This window comes from Callionymus lyra, chromosome 5, assembly GCF_982586985.1.
Source record: "Callionymus lyra chromosome 5, fCalLyr1.hap1.1, whole genome shotgun sequence".
In the NCBI taxonomy this organism is placed as follows: Eukaryota; Metazoa; Chordata; class Actinopteri; order Syngnathiformes; family Callionymidae; genus Callionymus; species Callionymus lyra.
This window is the reverse complement of record NC_141822.1, coordinates 5,795,555-5,814,339: the sequence shown is the minus strand read 5'-3', so window position 1 is coordinate 5,814,339 and position 18,785 is coordinate 5,795,555. Positions and strand designations below refer to the sequence as shown.

The following is an 18,785-nucleotide window of genomic DNA, read 5'->3' as shown; positions in this document are numbered from 1 at the left end:
GGAAAATGTATTTTCTTCACATTTAAAAGAAAGTCTATGGACAAAGATTCTTTGGTTCCCTTTCTTATGTTTCTTTTATGTTTTATGTTTTATGTTTATGTTTCTTGTGTTGTTCTCAGTATTATCTTGATCTTTAAAGTATGTACTTTTATGAGTATTGTTTTGATTGTTAAAGCGCTTTGTAACCCTGGTCTGGAAAAGCGCTATATAAATAAATATTACTTACTTACTTACTTCACATCCAATGGCTTCACTTCAAGTATTAGTTCACCCAATATTCAAATTTCACAATTTTTTTTAAAATTCTACCTCATCGTCGATTTAGGGTCAGGAATATATTCCTGTCTGTGTAGCATGTTAGCCTTTTAGCTTCTGCCAAAAACAAGCTAAAATATAAAAGCTGAAAATATTATCCGAACATATCCTCATGTCGAGGCTTCAATCCAAGAGGGACGTTTCGGTCGAGCAGTATACGGAGGCATTTGGATGTTTTTTGAAGTGTCTTTTTGGATGAAGATAAAATATGAACAAACATTTTTGTCTTTAACTCTACAAAAGAACAGATTACTCTAAAAATATTCCTAACCCTTGGTTGACATGAGGGGGAGTAGAAAATGAGTGCGATGTCGGGATCACTTGAACACCTCGTACACACAGTTCAGTAACACCTTCAATAATAATAACTGCTGGTTCAAATAACACTGTTTATTTCGGAGAAAAAAGTGTATAAAAAAAGCACAACAACAACAACAACAAGAGGACGACTGCTGATAACAGTCTGGAGTCCGGCTCGTCCTTTATACCTCGTGAGGATTAACGCCGTCACAGCCTTTTCGTCGCTGCTCGACAACAGAAAGTGTGCGTGGACTCTTTACGAAGAATCTCATCAGGGCTTCTTTAAGCTGTTCCGTTGGTTGCTTTTTACTCCCTGCAGACTTTCTCTCCGGCTGTGCAAACGTCCTTCCTTCGAAAACAGAATGGGAGCTTCTGCAAATGTAGAAACGGGTCGACGGACGGCCGCCGCGCTCGCACGATGGACGTCCACGATCCATCAATAAACGGCGCCGCACACACACACACACACACACACACACACACGACTCTCCTCACACAGAATGGATGCGAGTCGGCGCCCCGGACCCAGAGTGAGCCAAATCGGTGTCCATCATGTGGAGCTTTTCCGAGCCGTTCCTCTCTTCCTCGCGCTGCCGTCGCATCCGCAGGCGTCTGGACCTGCGACTGAGAGATAGCATTGTTAGCGTCGCCGCCGATCAGACCCCCGTTGCATTAAACACTTCTCACTGTGACACTGTGTCATCTCAGTTTTAGAAATGTAAGCACTTATTGAGCAACCTTTGGTCACAGTGGAGAGTGAGGGGGGGTTATTTTAGAGTAATCTGTTCTTTTTTAGTGTTGTAGACAAAAATGTTTGTTCATTTTAACGTAGCGACTGGAGCTCAGTTGTCTTCGTCTTCATCTTCGTCCAAAAAGACACTTAAAAACCTCCATAAAATTTCCAGAAGGAGGCCTCCTGAGGGATCAACAAATTTCTACCTTATACATCTCGTCTGGAACGTCACTCTTGTAGCAGAAGCTAAAAGGCTAAAATGCTACATAGACAGGAAAACAATTATCGTGAGAGCTTCCAGTGTCTTCCGTCTTCACGTGGAACTATCGCGCTGAAAATAATCCCAACCACTAAATCGACATGAGAAGAGTAAAAATTGAGTGAAATTTGAATTTTGGGTGAATTTTTTTAAGTGTAGCCATTAGACGTGAAGGAAAGTAAAGAGTCTTCGTCCATATGATGTCTTTTCAATGGGGAGAAAATACATTTGACATTCATTTTCAAAACTTTCTCTTCATGGTTTGGGGTCTTGTTCACGAGTGAGGGGAGAATGGAGACCGACCAGCAGATTGATGATGCATGAATCTTGACACGAGAAGCAGTTATTTCCTAGCCTCACCTATGGTTACGACAAGTGGGTGGTGACCAAAAGATGAGCCCAAAGGTTGGGAAGACCCAGGACACCATGGAAAGACCCCAGGGATCGAAAGGAAGCCTGGGACGGAGTAAGTGGGAAGAGAAAAGTCCGGGCTTCCCATGCAAACCCAACTTTGGGATGCGACCAAACGCAAGTGTCTGACCTGCACACTGTGGCCACTAACTTTCTAAGGTTCATATCTATGTTTGCATTGATATCGACCTCCTGACATAATTCCCTGTGTTATATTTGCACGAAGCCCAAGATCATTTGAACATTTGTCAAACATTTTTGGTCCCTTGTGAGATTCTTTCTGACCACAAAATTGTCCGATGTACATAATGCAACCTCTACTCCATCTTGACATTCGATTCAGGCAAAACAAACCACCGTGAAAGTCTCTCAAAAATCAAACAAGCATGAAAAGGAAGATTCAGTTTCCCCCTTATTTTTAGTCACTTCAAATTAGTATATGGAAGTCAATCTTCCATCATGTTTGTGTCTGTTTCGTTTGTTTGTTGGTGAACAGCATGATATTGTTCATTCATTCATTCATTTTCTGCCGCTTATATCCTTACGGGGGTTGCTTGGGGGCCTACACCAGTTTCTTCTGGGCGAGAGGCGAGGGACACCCTGGACAGAATGCCAGCCTGTCACCGGGCAAATAAAGACAGACAACCATTCACACAAACACGGACAATTTCCTCAAAGACTGTATGTTTTTGGACTGTTGGAGGAAACTGGAGTGGCCGGAGTAAACCCCCTCGACACGGGGAGAACATACGAACTCCACACAGAAAGGTCACAGGTTGAAAAATGGTAAATCTCGCACAATTTACATCGTTCTTGTTGACACACAAGTAGTTTGAAGTAGTAGCTGAGATGAGAAAGCAGAGTCTAAAGTTAGCAGCCACTTAAACAGGCGGATGGGAGAGAAGAATAGTAGCTTTCTGATGTGGAAGAGAAAGGAATCTGGACATCTTTGAGTCATTTAGATCCTTCTGAGGTGCTGCCATTGATTAGCCGGAATTAGCCTCAATTAGCCGCATTAGCCGACTGTTGGACAACACTGACATTAGCTGAAGCGTGTGACTTGAATGTGAAATGCCTCCAGGACTTGTCGATACATCTTAAGAACACAAAGTCTTGTGTACAAACACGGCACACTATGTTCCACTGCTGCGTCTTTGAAGGGTTTGATTGTTCTTTATTTACAAATCACACATTATTTTGTAGTCATTTGTATGAATATTTCATAATACGGTTGGAGGCATGAACTCCATCATGTAATTTTTTCATTTTAAAATACATCCAAACGTGTTGTTTCATGTCTATTTGTGTTGTTAACTATGGAATCCCAGAAGTGCCACAGTTAGGTAAAAATAAAGCGTTTGGTAATAGCGACATTCGGGGGAAAAGACAGTCCTTTTAAATGTCCTATTGTCCCATTTTGAAAGAAATACATGCTGTAAAAATGTGTATATTCATAACAAAATACGTGTTTTTTAAAAAGCGAAAAACTCTTTTATCAAATGTTCTATTTGCATATCTTGTTTCACCGTGTTTTCCATCCTCCTACATTTAATCACGCCATAGTAAAGGTTTTGCGGCCAAACAACTACGAGACATTTTGTCTCCATCATTTGATTTGATCTCCGGAATAACATACATAGAGTGTAATTATGAACAGCTGTGTGTTTAGATATCAACCTGTCGACATAATTGCTCGAAGCCCGAGAGCATTTGAACCTTTGTTCAACATGTTGTGAGATGTTTGTTCGACCGACTGGACTTCCTCTTAAAAGGTTTAATTAAGAAACTAATCGTTATCGCTCGGCGAGTAATTGGACGACGTGAAAGGCAGTTTAAAATCATCAATCGAGCTGTGTACCGTGACACTCACTGTGTTGTTTCCAGATACACTTATTACTGTATAGTATGAGCGTTATAAGCAATATGGAATTGACTGTATGGAATTCATCCTGTCCTAATTCTTTATCTTGCGATAGAGTAGATCGTCTTGAACCTAAAAATAAACATAAAAAGAAAAACTAAAAGAATCACAAAAATATCCAATTGCATCTTTAGTTTTTGTTCTCCACATGATATCAAGCATTTTCAATCAGAGTATCAAGACTTACTGAGAGTTGACGCAGATGGAAATGATGACGATAATGAGGACCACAAGTCCTGCGACGGAACAGTAGATGGCGATCCGTTCATTTCTTCCAATCCGCCATCCTAACATGAGATACGCACACCTTTCCCCGTAGTAGCCGTCATGGCACCTGAGAGGAATCCAAAAAATAAAAGAAATGAAGTGATTCAGCAAAGACGTAGGAGTATGAATCGGCGAGACGTTCACCTGCAGGACACCGTCCTCTGTTCTTTGACGTAACGACAGTCTCCCTGGATGCAGTAGTACCGGAGTTCTTCTGGGCACTTAGAGAAGTGGCCGCCCCATGTTGTCTCTGTGGTGACGGTTGTGTTGGCAAACCTACTCTCTCCTGAGACAAAACAAAACATGATTTTGGTCCAGAGTTTTAGGGTTTGTTCACTTAAAAAATCCATACATTTTTAGGGTAGAGAAGAGCGACAGGCATCTTGTAGTCTTTGTGAAACACCTTTGAAAGTCAACTAATGTCTCTCCTGACCTGTAGTAAAGGTTGAATCTTCCTCTTCAAGACGCAGTAAGTTCCTCATCATGACCATGTTTTCAACTTATTACTTTATAAAGTTGCTCTGAAATCTGTACGAACGAGAGGTTACGAGAGTTCATTATGACGTAATAATGGCTTCGCTCCTCCTCCAGCTGTAATCAAGCCCTGCTTTGTTTATACAACGAGTCCCTTGGAGGGGGAGACTTCCGGAATGGATGACACGCGGTGACAAACCTCCATGTTTGACCAATCACAGCAGAGTGGGTGTGGTTATGATCAACAAATTTCCAGTGTTTTCAGTGGCCGGAGCTTAAGATAATTTTTAATGTCAATATAAAACGAAAAGAGTTTTGATGATACAATAGAGTCACACATCACAACAACACACACACACTGATGATACAATAGAGTCACACATCACAACAACACACACACACTGATGATACAATAGAGTCACACATCACAACAACACACACACACTGATGATACAATAGAGTCACACATCACAACAACACACACACACTGATGATACAATAGAGTCACACATCACAACAACACACACACACTGAAGATACAATAGAGTCACACATCACAACAACACACACAAACTGATGATACAATAGAGTCACACATCACAACAACACACACACACTGAAGATACAATAGAGTCACACATCACAACAACACACACACACTGATGATACAATAGAGTCACACATCACAACAACACACACACACTGATGATACAATAGAGTCACACATCACAACAACACACACACTGATGATACAATAGAGTCACACATCACAACAACACACACACACTGATGATACAATAGAGTCACACATCACAACAACACACACACACTGATGATACAATAGAGTCACACATCACAACAACACACATACACTGATGATACAATAGAGTCACACATCACAACAACACACATACACTGATGATACAATAGAGTCACACATCACAACAACACACACACACTGATGATACAATATAGTCACACATCACAACAACACACACACTGATGATACAATAGAGTCACACATCACAACAACACACACACACTGATGATACAATAGAGTCACACATCACAACAACACACATACACTGATGATAAAATAGAGTCACACATCACAACAACACACACACACTGATGATACAATAGAGTCACACATCACAACAACACACACACACTGATGATACAATACAGTCACACATCACAACAACACACACACTGATGATACAATAGAGTCACACGTCACAACAACACACACACACTGATGATACAATAGAGTCACACATCACAACAACACACACACTGATGATACAATAGAGTCACACATCACAACAACACACACATACTGATGATACAATAGAGTCACACGTCACAACAACACACACACACTGATGATACAATAGAGTCACACATCACAACAACACACACACACTGATGATACAATAGAGTCACACATCACAACAACACTCACTTAAATCAACAAGTTAGTTGAACTTAAGTTCAGGCCAGGTTATGAATCTTTGGATTTCCAGAAAACTTTGGACAAACTTTCACAAGCGAAGCATCTCACACAGTGAAATATCCCTCTCCATGAACCAATCAGGATAGAGAACTCATGCTCTGAGTGATCAGAAGAGCTTCCCAGAATCCCGCTGGAAATTGCTACAACAAAACGTACTCCTGACTTGAATGCTGAAAGGAAGATCAACAACAATATTCCCACGGAAACTAAACGTGAGTTTTTTTCCTGATGTGATTATTCAAGCGAAAAATTCATTTATTTAAAGAAGGCAATTGGAAAAACTATTCGTACCGTGAGCTCTGCATATTCATGAGCATCTACACGTTACAGTCCGGTAATGTAAGGAAGTAGAAAAAGATGGATGGTTCAGAGAGACGTGTTGGATTATGGATATTTAAGAAGTGGAGATAAAAGAAACAAGAGGAAATCCAATGAGTTGAATGATGACAAGAAGATCAGGAAGATCATCAAGATATGTGGAGGAGGCTGATGGGAAGAGAGGAAACAAAACTATCCGCGTTTTTGTTCACTCGTTCATTTTCTACCGTTTATTCACTTATAGCGGTTGAATAGGGACCTCTTTTTTTTTTTTTCATTTGCCCATAAATACACCGTCGTTTTTCTGCTTCTCATTTTGAAGTCCCACCAAACACATTCTGTTCCAGAACATCCAGAGCCTTCCATAACAGTTGCAGGGTGAGATGTTTGATCACCTTTTTTTCAGGAGAAACACCCGTTGAATCATCTCTGGAGTTCACATGGATCCATCAACTAGAGTCTAGACACTGATGCAAGAGGACCCTTCAGGCTCGGTGAGCGGCAGATGTTTGGAAACAAATCACAAACTTTTATTGCCAGTGTAGTTAACACAAGGGAGGATTTGTTTGTGGTGTCAGTGCAGAATAAAATAATGAAATACGAGAACGCAATAAAAGAACAGAACCAAGCACTGACTTATACCTTCTATAGCTTTTCCCCATTTTGATTGCTGTGTTGTTTCTCTCATGTAATGATGTAGGAGGAACCTTTAAAGGTCAACTGTGTAGATTTAAGTGTGTGTTGTTGTGATGTGTGATTTATTGAATCATCAGTGTGTGTTGTTGTGATGTGTGACTATATTGTATCATCAGTGTGTGTGTGTTGTTGTGATGTGTGACTCTATTGTATCATCAGTGTGTGTGTGTTGTTTTGATTTGTGACTCTATTGTATCATCAGTGTGTGTGTGTGTTGTTTTGATGTGTGACTCTATTTTATCATCAGTTTGTGTGTGTTGTTTTGATGTGTGACTCTATTGTATCATCAGTGTGTGTGTGTTGTTGTGATGTGTGACTCTATTGTATCATCAGTGTGTGTGTTGTTGTGATGTGTGACTCTATTGTATCATCAGTGTGAGTGTGTAGTTGTGATGTGTGACTCTATTGTATCATCAGTGTGTGTGTTGTTGTGATGTGTGACTCTATTGTATCATCAGTGTGTGTGTGTTGTTGTGATGTGTGACTCTATTGTATCATCAGTGTGTGTTGTTGTGATGTGTGACTCTATTGTATCATCAGTGTGAGTGTGTTGTTGTGATGTGTGACACTATTGTATCATCAGTGTGAGTGTGTTGTTGTGATGTGTGACTCTATTGTATCATCAGTGTGTGTGTGTTGTTGTGATGTGTGACTCTATTGTATCATCAGTGTGTGTGTGTGTTGTTGTGATGTGTGACCCCTATTGTATCATCAGTGTGTGTGTGTTGTTGTGATGTGTGACTCTATTGTATCATCAGTGTGTGTGTGTTGTTGTGATGTGTGATTTATTGTATCATCAGTGTGTGTTGTTGTGATGCGTGACTCTATTGTATCATCAGTGTGAGTGTGTTGTTGTGATGTGTGACTCTATTGTATCATCAGTGTGTGTGTGTTGTTGTGATGTGTGACTCTATTGTATCATCATTGTGTGTGTGTTGTTGTGATGTGTGACTCTATTGTATCATCAGTGTGTGTGTTGTTGTGATGTGTGACTCTATTGTATCATCAGTGTGTGTGTTTGTACAAAACTCTCTTTTCATTGAAACATTGACATTAGAAAATGATCTTAAGCTCTGCCCACTGAAAACACCTTGTTTTTCTGGAGATTAAATCTTGTTGACCATAACCAAACCCACTCTGCTGTGATTGGTCAAACATGGAGGTTTGTCTCCGGAAGTCTTCGCCACCAAGGGACTCGTTGTATAAACAAAGCGGGGCATGATTACAGCTGGCTGGAGGAGGAGTGGAGCCATTATTACGTTATAATGGACTCTTGTAACCTCTCGTTCGCCCAGATTTCAGAGCAACTTTATAAAGTAATAAGTGGAAAACATGGTCATGATGAGGAACTTACTGCATCTTGGAGAGGCGGACTAACATCTACTACATGTCAGGAGAGTCAGAGTTTCACTTTAGTTGACCAATAACAAGATACAAATAGTATAAGAGTTTAAAGTGATAATTAAACCCAAATTACGGGGGTTTTCCTGCCTGTGTAGCATGTAAGCCTTTAAGCTTTTGCTAAATTTAATCTTAAAATAAAGACTTTTTTTTTTTTTCTGGAACAATACAAGGTGGAAGTTACAGACGAGCAATATGGAGGTAATTGGATGTTTTTAAGTTTGTATTTTTGGACGGAGAAAATGAGTGTCGTTAGCGACCGTCATACAGACGTACATTTCTGTATGTGGTTAAACTGAGACACATATTAGAAAATAATCCCAACCTTTAGTCGACATGAGGTTGAATAGAAAATGAGTGAACTGCTGTACTAAACCATAAATCATTCCAGCTGGCACGCAAGCTTGACCTCTATCTTTCAAAAATCCACCATGTCTTCACTCTCTTCTTCGCCCACGCCGATCTCTGGACAACTGATCAAATAGACTCGACCAGTAATGATATTCTATTCTGTTGGACGTCATCCAGCTCAAATGTTACAGACAGAAAAACGTTAAATAAATCACTAAAGGAATTCTCTATGATTACTGTTATTTATTTAAAAGTGACAATGAAGAGGGAAAAAAAAGGAGCCCCTATGTGGCTTGATGCACAAGAGACAAATTATTAAAGGATTTATGATCAACATCAAACAGTTTAAAAGCCAAATCTCCTTAACACGTCAACGACTTCACAATCAAAGTGCTTTGCCGTACAGTCTCCGGAGGTCAGGATTGGAATTTATTTCTCTTCCTGGCAATCTTCCCGTCAATGTTATCGTGAATTATTCATCCGTTATATCGAGCTGTTGTTCGGTCCATCCGACTCTCATCCTATCCTCCAGGACAATATACAATTTTCCCTATTAACTGTGGGATTACGCCTGAATAAAGTCACATTCTAACTTTCTTCAAGCTATTTTTAAACGCTAACCCAGGAGGTCACGGAGCTTAAAGTCATTTTTGAAGTCCGTGTACGATCAGACTGTCGTGTCAGGACCTCAGCGTGTCCTCACTTCGTCTCCAGGTCTTCCCTGAAGCACGAGGAAATATTTCATCAGTCCCTTCGCTGCCATGAGGTGAAGCTATTAACTCAGGTGAGATGGTCTTGAGAAGACCTTTTATAATTGAAAAAAATGAGCTGAAATCCACAAAATTTCCATTACGTACTACAAGCTTGCAGCCTTGGTTCCTGAACAAAAACTAACCCCAAAAGAAAAAAAAAACTTTTGAGAGACTCTGTGAAAGGCTATGTAATTACTTTGACGTGGTGATGGTCTGATGAAGCTTCAAAGACATTTTTATTAGTGCAGCCTTTTCCTTGATTTTCTGAGACTCCTGTGTTTGTCTCAGTGTTGTCTTGACCTTTTAAGTATATATTTTATTGAGTTTTATTTTGATTGTTTAGGCGCTTTGTGACCCTGGTCTAGAAAAGCGCTATATAAATATACATAACTTCATGAAGCTTCATGAAACAGTGTCATGTTGTTCAGAGATCAGTAGGTGGTGCTACCAGTTTAAAAATGATGTTTCATTAGAACAGGTGTTTAAAACTAAGGAAAATAGTGCAGAGGCCATCTAGTGGACTCTGAAGATAATGATACTGTTTCAGGAAGCTTCATCAACACATCACTACCATCTAGTGGACTCTGAAGATAATGACACTGTTTCATGAAGCTTCATCAACACATCACTACGATCCTGTGGACTCTGAAGATAATGACACTGTTTCATGAAGCTTCATCAACACATCACTACCATCTAGTGGACTCTGTAGATAATGACACTGTTTCATGAAGCTTCATCAACATATCCCTACCATCTAGTGGACTCTGAAGATAATGACACTGTTTCATGAAGCTTCATCAACACATCACTACCATCTAGTGGACTCTGTAGATAATGACACTGTTTCATGAAGCTTCATCAACATATCCCTACCATCTAGTGGACTCTGAAGATAATGACACTGTTTCATGAAGCTTAATCAACACATCACTACCATCTAGTGGACTCTGTAGATAATGACACTGTTTCATGAAGCTTCATCAACATATCCCTACCATCTAGTGGACTCTGAAGATAATGACACTGTTTCATGAAGCTTCATCAACACATCACTACCATCTAGTGGACTCTGAAGATAATGACACTGTTTCATGAAGCTTCATCAACACATCACTACCATCTAGTGGACTCTGAAGATAATGACACTTTTTCATGAAGCTTCATCAACACATCACTACCATCTAGTGGACTCTGAAGATAATGACACTGTTTCATGAAGCTTCATCAACACATCACTACCATCTAGTGGACTCTGTAGATAATGACACTGTTTCATGAAGCTTCATCAACATATCCCTACCATCTAGTGGACTCTGAAGATAATGACACTGTTTCATGAAGCTTCATCAACACATCACTACCATCTACTTGACTCTGAAGATAATGACACTGTTTCATGAAGCTTCATCAACACATCACTACCATCTAGTGGACTCTGAAGATAATGACACTGTTTCATGAAGCTTCATCAACACATCACTACCCTCTAGTGGACTCGGAAAATACGGACTTTTGCGCCGACTTCACAACCTCATTGTTGCTGTATTTTTTGAGTTAGAGACTTTGAATGATATGAAAACTTTTGGGCCAAATGAAGGCCCAATTGGAGACTAAATGGCCATAAAGTGAAACAATCTGGGACAGAAGCCGAGCTCGAATCGGTCCGACAGTTTGTGCTGCCTAAATAATATATTTCATATACTACGCCTTTTTGGCAACAAAATGTCATCAAAAGTTACGTTTCAAAGCAGATTACATTTTCTGTATTAACTTCGCACCATTGTCGGAGAACGAATTGACTCGACACTTTGCACCAACAAAGTTCAAAAGTTAAAACTGTGACCCGCAGAATTTTGGCAACAACAGTCAGTTCAGTTCAAATTAATGATCCGAAATCGGGAAATTTCAGCTTTGATATCAACCTCCACCAACCTTGAAGGTCACTTTGTTTGCCGCCCACTCCACTGTATTTGGTTTCGGACATGATTAACTAGGACCCGAGGCACTGACTCGACTCTTTTCCCCTCGAAAAATGCACCAACAACCCACCCACCCAGTGACCCTTCCTTCCTGCTAAACTTAACTTTTCATATATTACGCCTTTTTTTTTCATAAATAACAAAATTGGATGTATTTTTCTTGATCAAGTGAATACTTGTAAGTTCATTTTTAATTTAAAAAAAAACAATACAGGGTTGAATATTAATACGGTAGCTTGAAAGGAAATATTGCGATACTTAATCGTATTCATATTTTCTTAAACCACTCATTATTTTCAATAAAAGTTTGAAATATACAGTATATATTAATTTTAAAAAATGTTAGAAATAAAAGCAGTTATTTAACATATTTTTGTTGGTGAACTAGATGAAGTACATGGTGGATTTTCATAATATACAAAACTGCAACATTTTTTTTAAGGAAAAATGCAAAGTAAATGTAAGTTAGCTTTAAGTATTTTATTGTTCCTTTAACATTCTTGCATGGACTTAAAAATGTGATCGTCATTGTTCGGCCGATCGAAACCGATCGGAAAGATAACACGGAAGCGACCAAGAGCTAAAAGACAAAAATGTTTGACTGAGAAAAAGCTGTAACTTGATAAATATTTGATTTGTAGTAATCTAATCTAGTTTAAAACTTTCCTTGGAATGACTCAAAGAAGATTATCTTAACCCTAGTGACTCAAGTGCCCTTTATAGATTTATCAATTTATAGATTGCCCTTTATAGATCAATAAAGTTCTACCTAACCTAAATATAAAAATGAAGGCGGTTGGTAAAACATTTGGTAACACTTTGTTTTAATCGGTGCCAACGCTCGTCATGCCTGAGTGATGAGTAATGTCAGTTTCTGTTTTTCTTCTGAGCTTCACTAACGTCTTATTCATTCAGACCTCGGGGACATGTGGCCCTTTGACTTGTTTTAGTATTTAGCATTTAGCAATAGCTTAGCTCAGGTGAGCTAGGCTAGCAAAAAAAGACTTTAACTTACTTAAAGCTGTTTGTTTTGATGTAGAATTTGATTATGTCAACATTGATCATCTTCAAATATGTGTTAATTTCCTCATGTGACTTTATTTGAACTTCTTCTTGCTTTTTAAACTTTCACTTCTTAAACCGTCTTTATTTAATATAAGCTAATTTGTGGTTCATATCATTCGTTTTAAAACTAATTCTCTCCTAAATGTGACAAATACTTCAATATCATTCTCATTTTTTATATTCCTTGTAAGTTAAAACATCTAAAATATTAAAAGGCTTAATTATATTTAGTTATATGAAACATAAAGTGAATTATATAAACTTTGAATTCGTCAAATAAAAGACAGCAAACGTTATTAGTATTTAGCATTAGCTTAGCCCTGGTTAGCTAGGCTAGGCTAAGCTGACGTCAACAATGATCAGCTTCAAATGTAGGTTAATTTCCTCATGTGACTTTATTTGAACTTCTTCTTGCTTTTTAAACTTTCACTTCTTAAACCGTCTTTATTTAATATGAGCTAATTTGTGGTTCATATCATTCGTTTTAAAACTAATTCTCTCCTAAATGTGACAAATACTTCAATATCATTCTCATTTTTTATATTCCTTGTAAGTTAAAACTTCTAAAATATTAAAAGGCTTAATTATATTTAGTTATTTGAAACGTAAAGTGAATTATATAAACTTTGAATTCGTCAAATAAAAGACAGCAAACGTTATTAGTATTTAGCATTAGCTTAGCCCTGGTTAGCTAGGCTAGGCTAAGCTGACGTCAACATTGATCAGCCTCAAATGTAGGTTAATTTCCTCATGTGACTTTATTTGAACTTCTTCTTCCTTTTTGAACTTTCACTTCTTAAACCGTCTTTATTTAATATAAGCTAATTTGTGGTTCATATCATTCGTTTTAAAACTAATTCTCTGCTAAATGTGACAAATACTTCAATATCATTCTCATTTTTTATATTCCTTGTAAGTTAAAACTTCTAAAATATTAAAAGGCTTAATTATATTTAGTTATTTGAAACGTAAAGTGAATTATATAAACTTTGAATTCGTCAAATAAAAGACAGCAAACGTTATTAGTATTTAGCATTAGCTTAGCCCGGGTTAGCTAGGCTAGGCTAAGCTGACGTCAACATTGATCAGCCTCAAATGTAGGTTAATTTCCTCATGTGACTTTATTTGAACTTCTTCTTCCTTTTTGAACTTTCACTTCTTAAACCGTCTTTATTTAATATAAGCTAATTTGTGGTTCATATCATTCGTTTTAAAACTAATTCTCTCCTAAATGTGACAAATACTTCAATATCATTCTCATTTTTTATATTCCTTGTAAGTTAAAACTTCTAAAATATTAAAAGGCTTAATTATATTTAGTTATATGAAACATAAAGTGAATTATATAAACTTTGAATTCGTCAAATAAAAGACAGCAAACGTTATTAGTATTTAGCATTAGCTTAGCCCGGGTTAGCTAGGCTATGCTAAGCTGACGTCAACATTGATCAGCTTCAAATGTAGGTTAATTTCCTCGTGTGACTTTGCGACGACATTCACGGAGGGTTCTGGAAACGAAGCGCTTTATTAATAGACTGCAACATGATCTCGGACAAATTCCTCCGGCCGTGGTGTCGTTGAACTTCCATTTACCACCTCCGGACACTCCTTGATGACAGCGAGTGTAGAAGCGACGCACACCTTTTACGTCGACAACAACCGAGCGCGCACACCGTCGCACGCCGGCGTCTGGCAGCAAAGGCCGCCACTATCTTTACGACCCACTCCCGAGTGATTGTCCAGTGGAATGTATTTTAATAACTGTAAAAAGACGAGCTCGTCAAACCAGCCTCGACGTTCAGGTGACATCAATGGCCGCCGCGCTTCAAGCGAAACCGGATACACGTTTGTGTGTCGTGTGTGTCTTCACAACAATCTGGTCGTCAAGCACGAAGCCGTCATAAATACTTTCGTCTTTTTATCAGTGGTTTCAACTGTCTTCAATCCAGAGAGCTTTTGTTTTTTTTTACAAGTTTAGGTTTGTTTTGTTTTTTTTAACTTTCACTTCTTACATTTTCTTTATTCAATAGAAGCAAATTTGTTTCTTTTACCTTTTGTTTTAAGACTTTTTTACTCATAAATTTGACAAATATTTCAATATAATTCAAATTTTTTACTTTTGTTTTATCTTCCTTGTAAGTTTAAACTACTTCTTGCTTTTTAAACTTTCACTTCTTGAAATGTATTTAGTCAATACAAATGTGTGTTTTTTGTCATTTGTTTTAAAACGTATCCACTCCTAAATAAAACAAATACTTTAATATAATTGTCATATTTTAACCATTTTCTTCCATCTTAATTGTAAGTTTAAACTTCTTATTGCTTTTTAAACTTTAACTTCTTAAACTGTATTTATTCAATACAAGCAAATTTGTGTTTTTATCATTCGTTTTAAAACGTTTCCACTCCTAAATAAAACAAATACTTTCATATAATTGTCATTTTTTAACTTTTTTTTTCATCTTCCTTGTAAGTTTAAACTTCTTATTGCTTTTTAAACTTATTTACTCTTGAATGTGAAAAATAAATTAAATTAAAAGTCAATTGTTATTAGTTATTTTGAACATAAAGTGAATTATACAAACTTATATTGTTACTCGTTATCACGTGTGATCTTTAAAACGCTCACAGTCAAATAAGGAAATGTAATTGTTTCATGTTGCAGTGAAGCAATATTTTCAATGTTTTCTTCTGTTTTATTATAGTTATTAAAATACATTCCACTGCTGATGACATTATAATTGAATTAGTCGTTTTTAAGACGTTTTACTCTGATAAACAGAAGTTATTTACTTTAAATTAAACACAACAACAAGAATCTACATCTAAATTCACCTTTTTTTTCCCAATAATATTTGATCATTTTCTCCTATTTGTTCCACTTGTTTGTAAAAATTCTGGATTTAAATTGGCTTGAATTTGTATTTATTTCAAAGTATATGAATATATTGAGTTATTATTCAGGATAATTATAAAACATTATGAATGTATTTCTCTTAAATGACTCAACGCAAGAGCAGGCTTTGTTAAATATTTGTTTTATAGTAGTAGTAGTAGTAGAAGTAGTAGTAGGAGATACTACATGTTTTCATTGCAAAAGTCAAAAAATGTTTTTTTGTTGAAATTAAATAAACTTAATGTAAATTATTATTAATGTTATATATTCCAAGGATGGGGTTGAGTTGGATTGAACTGGTATTTAATTATGTTTACTTATGTATGTTTACTTCACTACTTCACTTACTTGTTGTTTTTTAATCATTATTGTTTATTTGTTATTCTTAGTATATTTACCCCTTTATCGCTGTTACTTTATTTAATGTTTCATAACTTTTTAAACATTTTAACAAGTTAGTTTGATTCAAAAAATAATAATGATATCTCTTCACAAATGTTTACATGATCGTGTTATTATTAATAAAAATACATGTTATCTAAAAAAAACATTATACATTGTAAATAAATTGTAAAGTAAAGGGAGCAAAATAATGATCAAATGCAGTAAATAAGGATAATAAAAAGTATAGAAATGTTTATTTTTTAAACCCAATATTAATAAAATATAATTGAAAACAAAACATGTAAATAAACTATCAAGAATCATTTATATATATGTATATATTTTCACATTTGTTTATAAATCTAATGTCACAAAAATAAATAAAAGGTCTGTAATCACTTTTGTATAGTTTTACTAACGACCTATAATGAGGGCCACAGAAATACATTTAAACAGCCTTCTTCTAATTTTGTAATTTCAAAATTTGAGTAAATTTTTTTTGCTTAATATATATTTTTACAAATACATGACTGACACGTGGAAGTATATAAGTGTCATTTCATATTTAAATAATAAAACTTTGTTTTCGTTTTTTTGCATTGAAATTGTTGTTTTTTTGTTGTGTTTTTTAATAATTATATTTTACAAGAATATTCTCACACGTATGTTGAGATTCTCATTCCAATCATTTAAAAAATTATATATTTTTTTAATTTGTAAAGACTTTTAAATTTGTTAAACCCACATTGCTATGACAGTATATATGTACCTGTACAGTTGTGTCCGTTGCTATGGCGACGGCAGGGGGCCACAGTGGGACTGAAGGACTCCTCGGTGACGTTCCAGTTCGCCAGAGAGTATTTACACAGAGCCAGAGCTGCAGAACAAACACTGGCGTGAGCAGATGGAGGATTAATGGGATCAACTCACTGGAAAATGTCATATAAGAGAGTATTTTTAACACAATATTATGATTATAAATACATTATTATGATTATTTAACACAATATTATGATGATTAAATATGATATTATGATTATTAAATCAATATTGGGATCACTTAACACGATATTATGATTATCAAATACTATTTTATGGTCATTCAATACATTATTATGATTATTAAGTCGACATTATGATTATTAAATATGATATTATGATTATTACATACGTTACTATGATTATTAAATAGGATATTATGATTATTAGATACGTTATTATGATATTACATACGTTACTATGATTATTACATAAGTTACTATGATAATTAAATAGGAATATTATTATTATTAAATACGTTATTATGATTATATAACACAATATTATAATTAATAAATACGACATTATGGTTATTAAATATGATATGATTATTATTTAACACGATATTATGATAATTAAATACGTTATTATGATTATTAAATCGATATTATGATTATTAAATACGTTATTATGATTATTTAACACGATATAATGATTATAAATACGAAATTTGGATTATTAAACACGATATTAGGATTATTCAATCAATTATTATGATTATTTAACACGATGTAATGATTATTTAACACGATATTATGATATTTAACACGATATTATGATTATTTATACGATATTATGATTATTCACGATATAATGATTATTTAACACCATATTATGATTATTTACACTATATTATGATTATTTACACGATATAATGATTATTTAACACGATATTATGATAATTTAACACGATATTATGATAATTTAACACGATATTATGATTATTTAACACGATATTATGATAATTTAACACGATATTATGATTATTTAACACGATATTATGATAATTTAACACAATATTATGATTATTTAACAAGATATTTGAGCGCCTCTAACTTAAAAACACACCTGGGGTTGATTAAAAGAGTATTTAACCAGATTAAAGTTGTTTCAAGTGTCATGGAAGACAAGAGTTGACAAGAGTTGACAAGAGTTTACCTTTAAAGGCTCCTGTAATCATTGACCGACACAGGTGTGCAGTGGAGTTTTCCACCTGCGAGTCACACAGGGTCTAAAAATAGCGTCACACGAACTTACCTGTGAAAAGTCCCACGTAGAGCCTGGAGACACTCATGCCCTTCACCTGAGAGCTCTAGACCATGGCAGTGGGTGACAGCAGGGGGGCGCTCTTCGGCGACGCGACTCCCTCATTGGACGCTTTTAAAGTTTTCCCTGGGAAAGTTCGAGACGGTTCCGAGCGAAGCCGCTGAGCGAGTGTGTGTGTGAGAATAGACGCAGGCGAAGGGTGTGTGTGTGTGTGTGTGTGTGTGTTGAAACCCGAGCCCGAGCTCCGCCCCCTGCAGGGCTGGAGAAGAAACGCGAGTCCATTGAAGCTGCTCAGGTTATTGGTGAAGAAACAAGTGCGGCTTCAGCGCCGGTGCGGCTTGTGTGAGGCGCGACAGGTGGATCTTTGTTCGACAGGTGCTTCATTGTTCGACAGGTGCATCATTGTTCGACAGGTGCATCATTGTTCGACAGGTGCATCATTGTTCGTCATCTGGTCGCGGTTTGTCTACGTCTGTCTGCGAGGACGTGATTGAAGAGCGACAACAAAGTGACGTTTGTCGTCTGGACTCATGCTGTGAATGAATCACACGTTAAATTAGTCTTTAAAGTCTCTTTGTTCGTCTTCATAGACAAAAGTACCTTTTAATACTAAGATTGAGTAGAAACCTGATGAAATCTTACGTTTACTATTATTTTAA

At 36.4% G+C, this 18,785-nt stretch overlaps 1 protein-coding gene across 1 annotated transcript; it reads right to left on the bottom strand.

The window, feature by feature from the left end:
* Window positions 1-690: 690 nt before the first annotated feature.
* Window positions 691-18,440, bottom strand: btc (betacellulin, epidermal growth factor family member). Its single transcript, XM_087790599.1, has 5 exons — window positions 18,118-18,440; window positions 16,811-16,918; window positions 4,351-4,492; window positions 4,127-4,273; window positions 691-1,239 (listed from the first exon to the last, which is right to left on the bottom strand). The coding sequence occupies exons 1-5, from the start codon at window positions 18,152-18,154 to the stop codon at window positions 1,107-1,109; spliced, it is 567 nt and encodes a 188-aa protein (XP_087646725.1). The 5' UTR covers window positions 18,155-18,440; the 3' UTR covers window positions 691-1,106.
* Window positions 18,441-18,785: the final 345 nt, after the last annotated feature.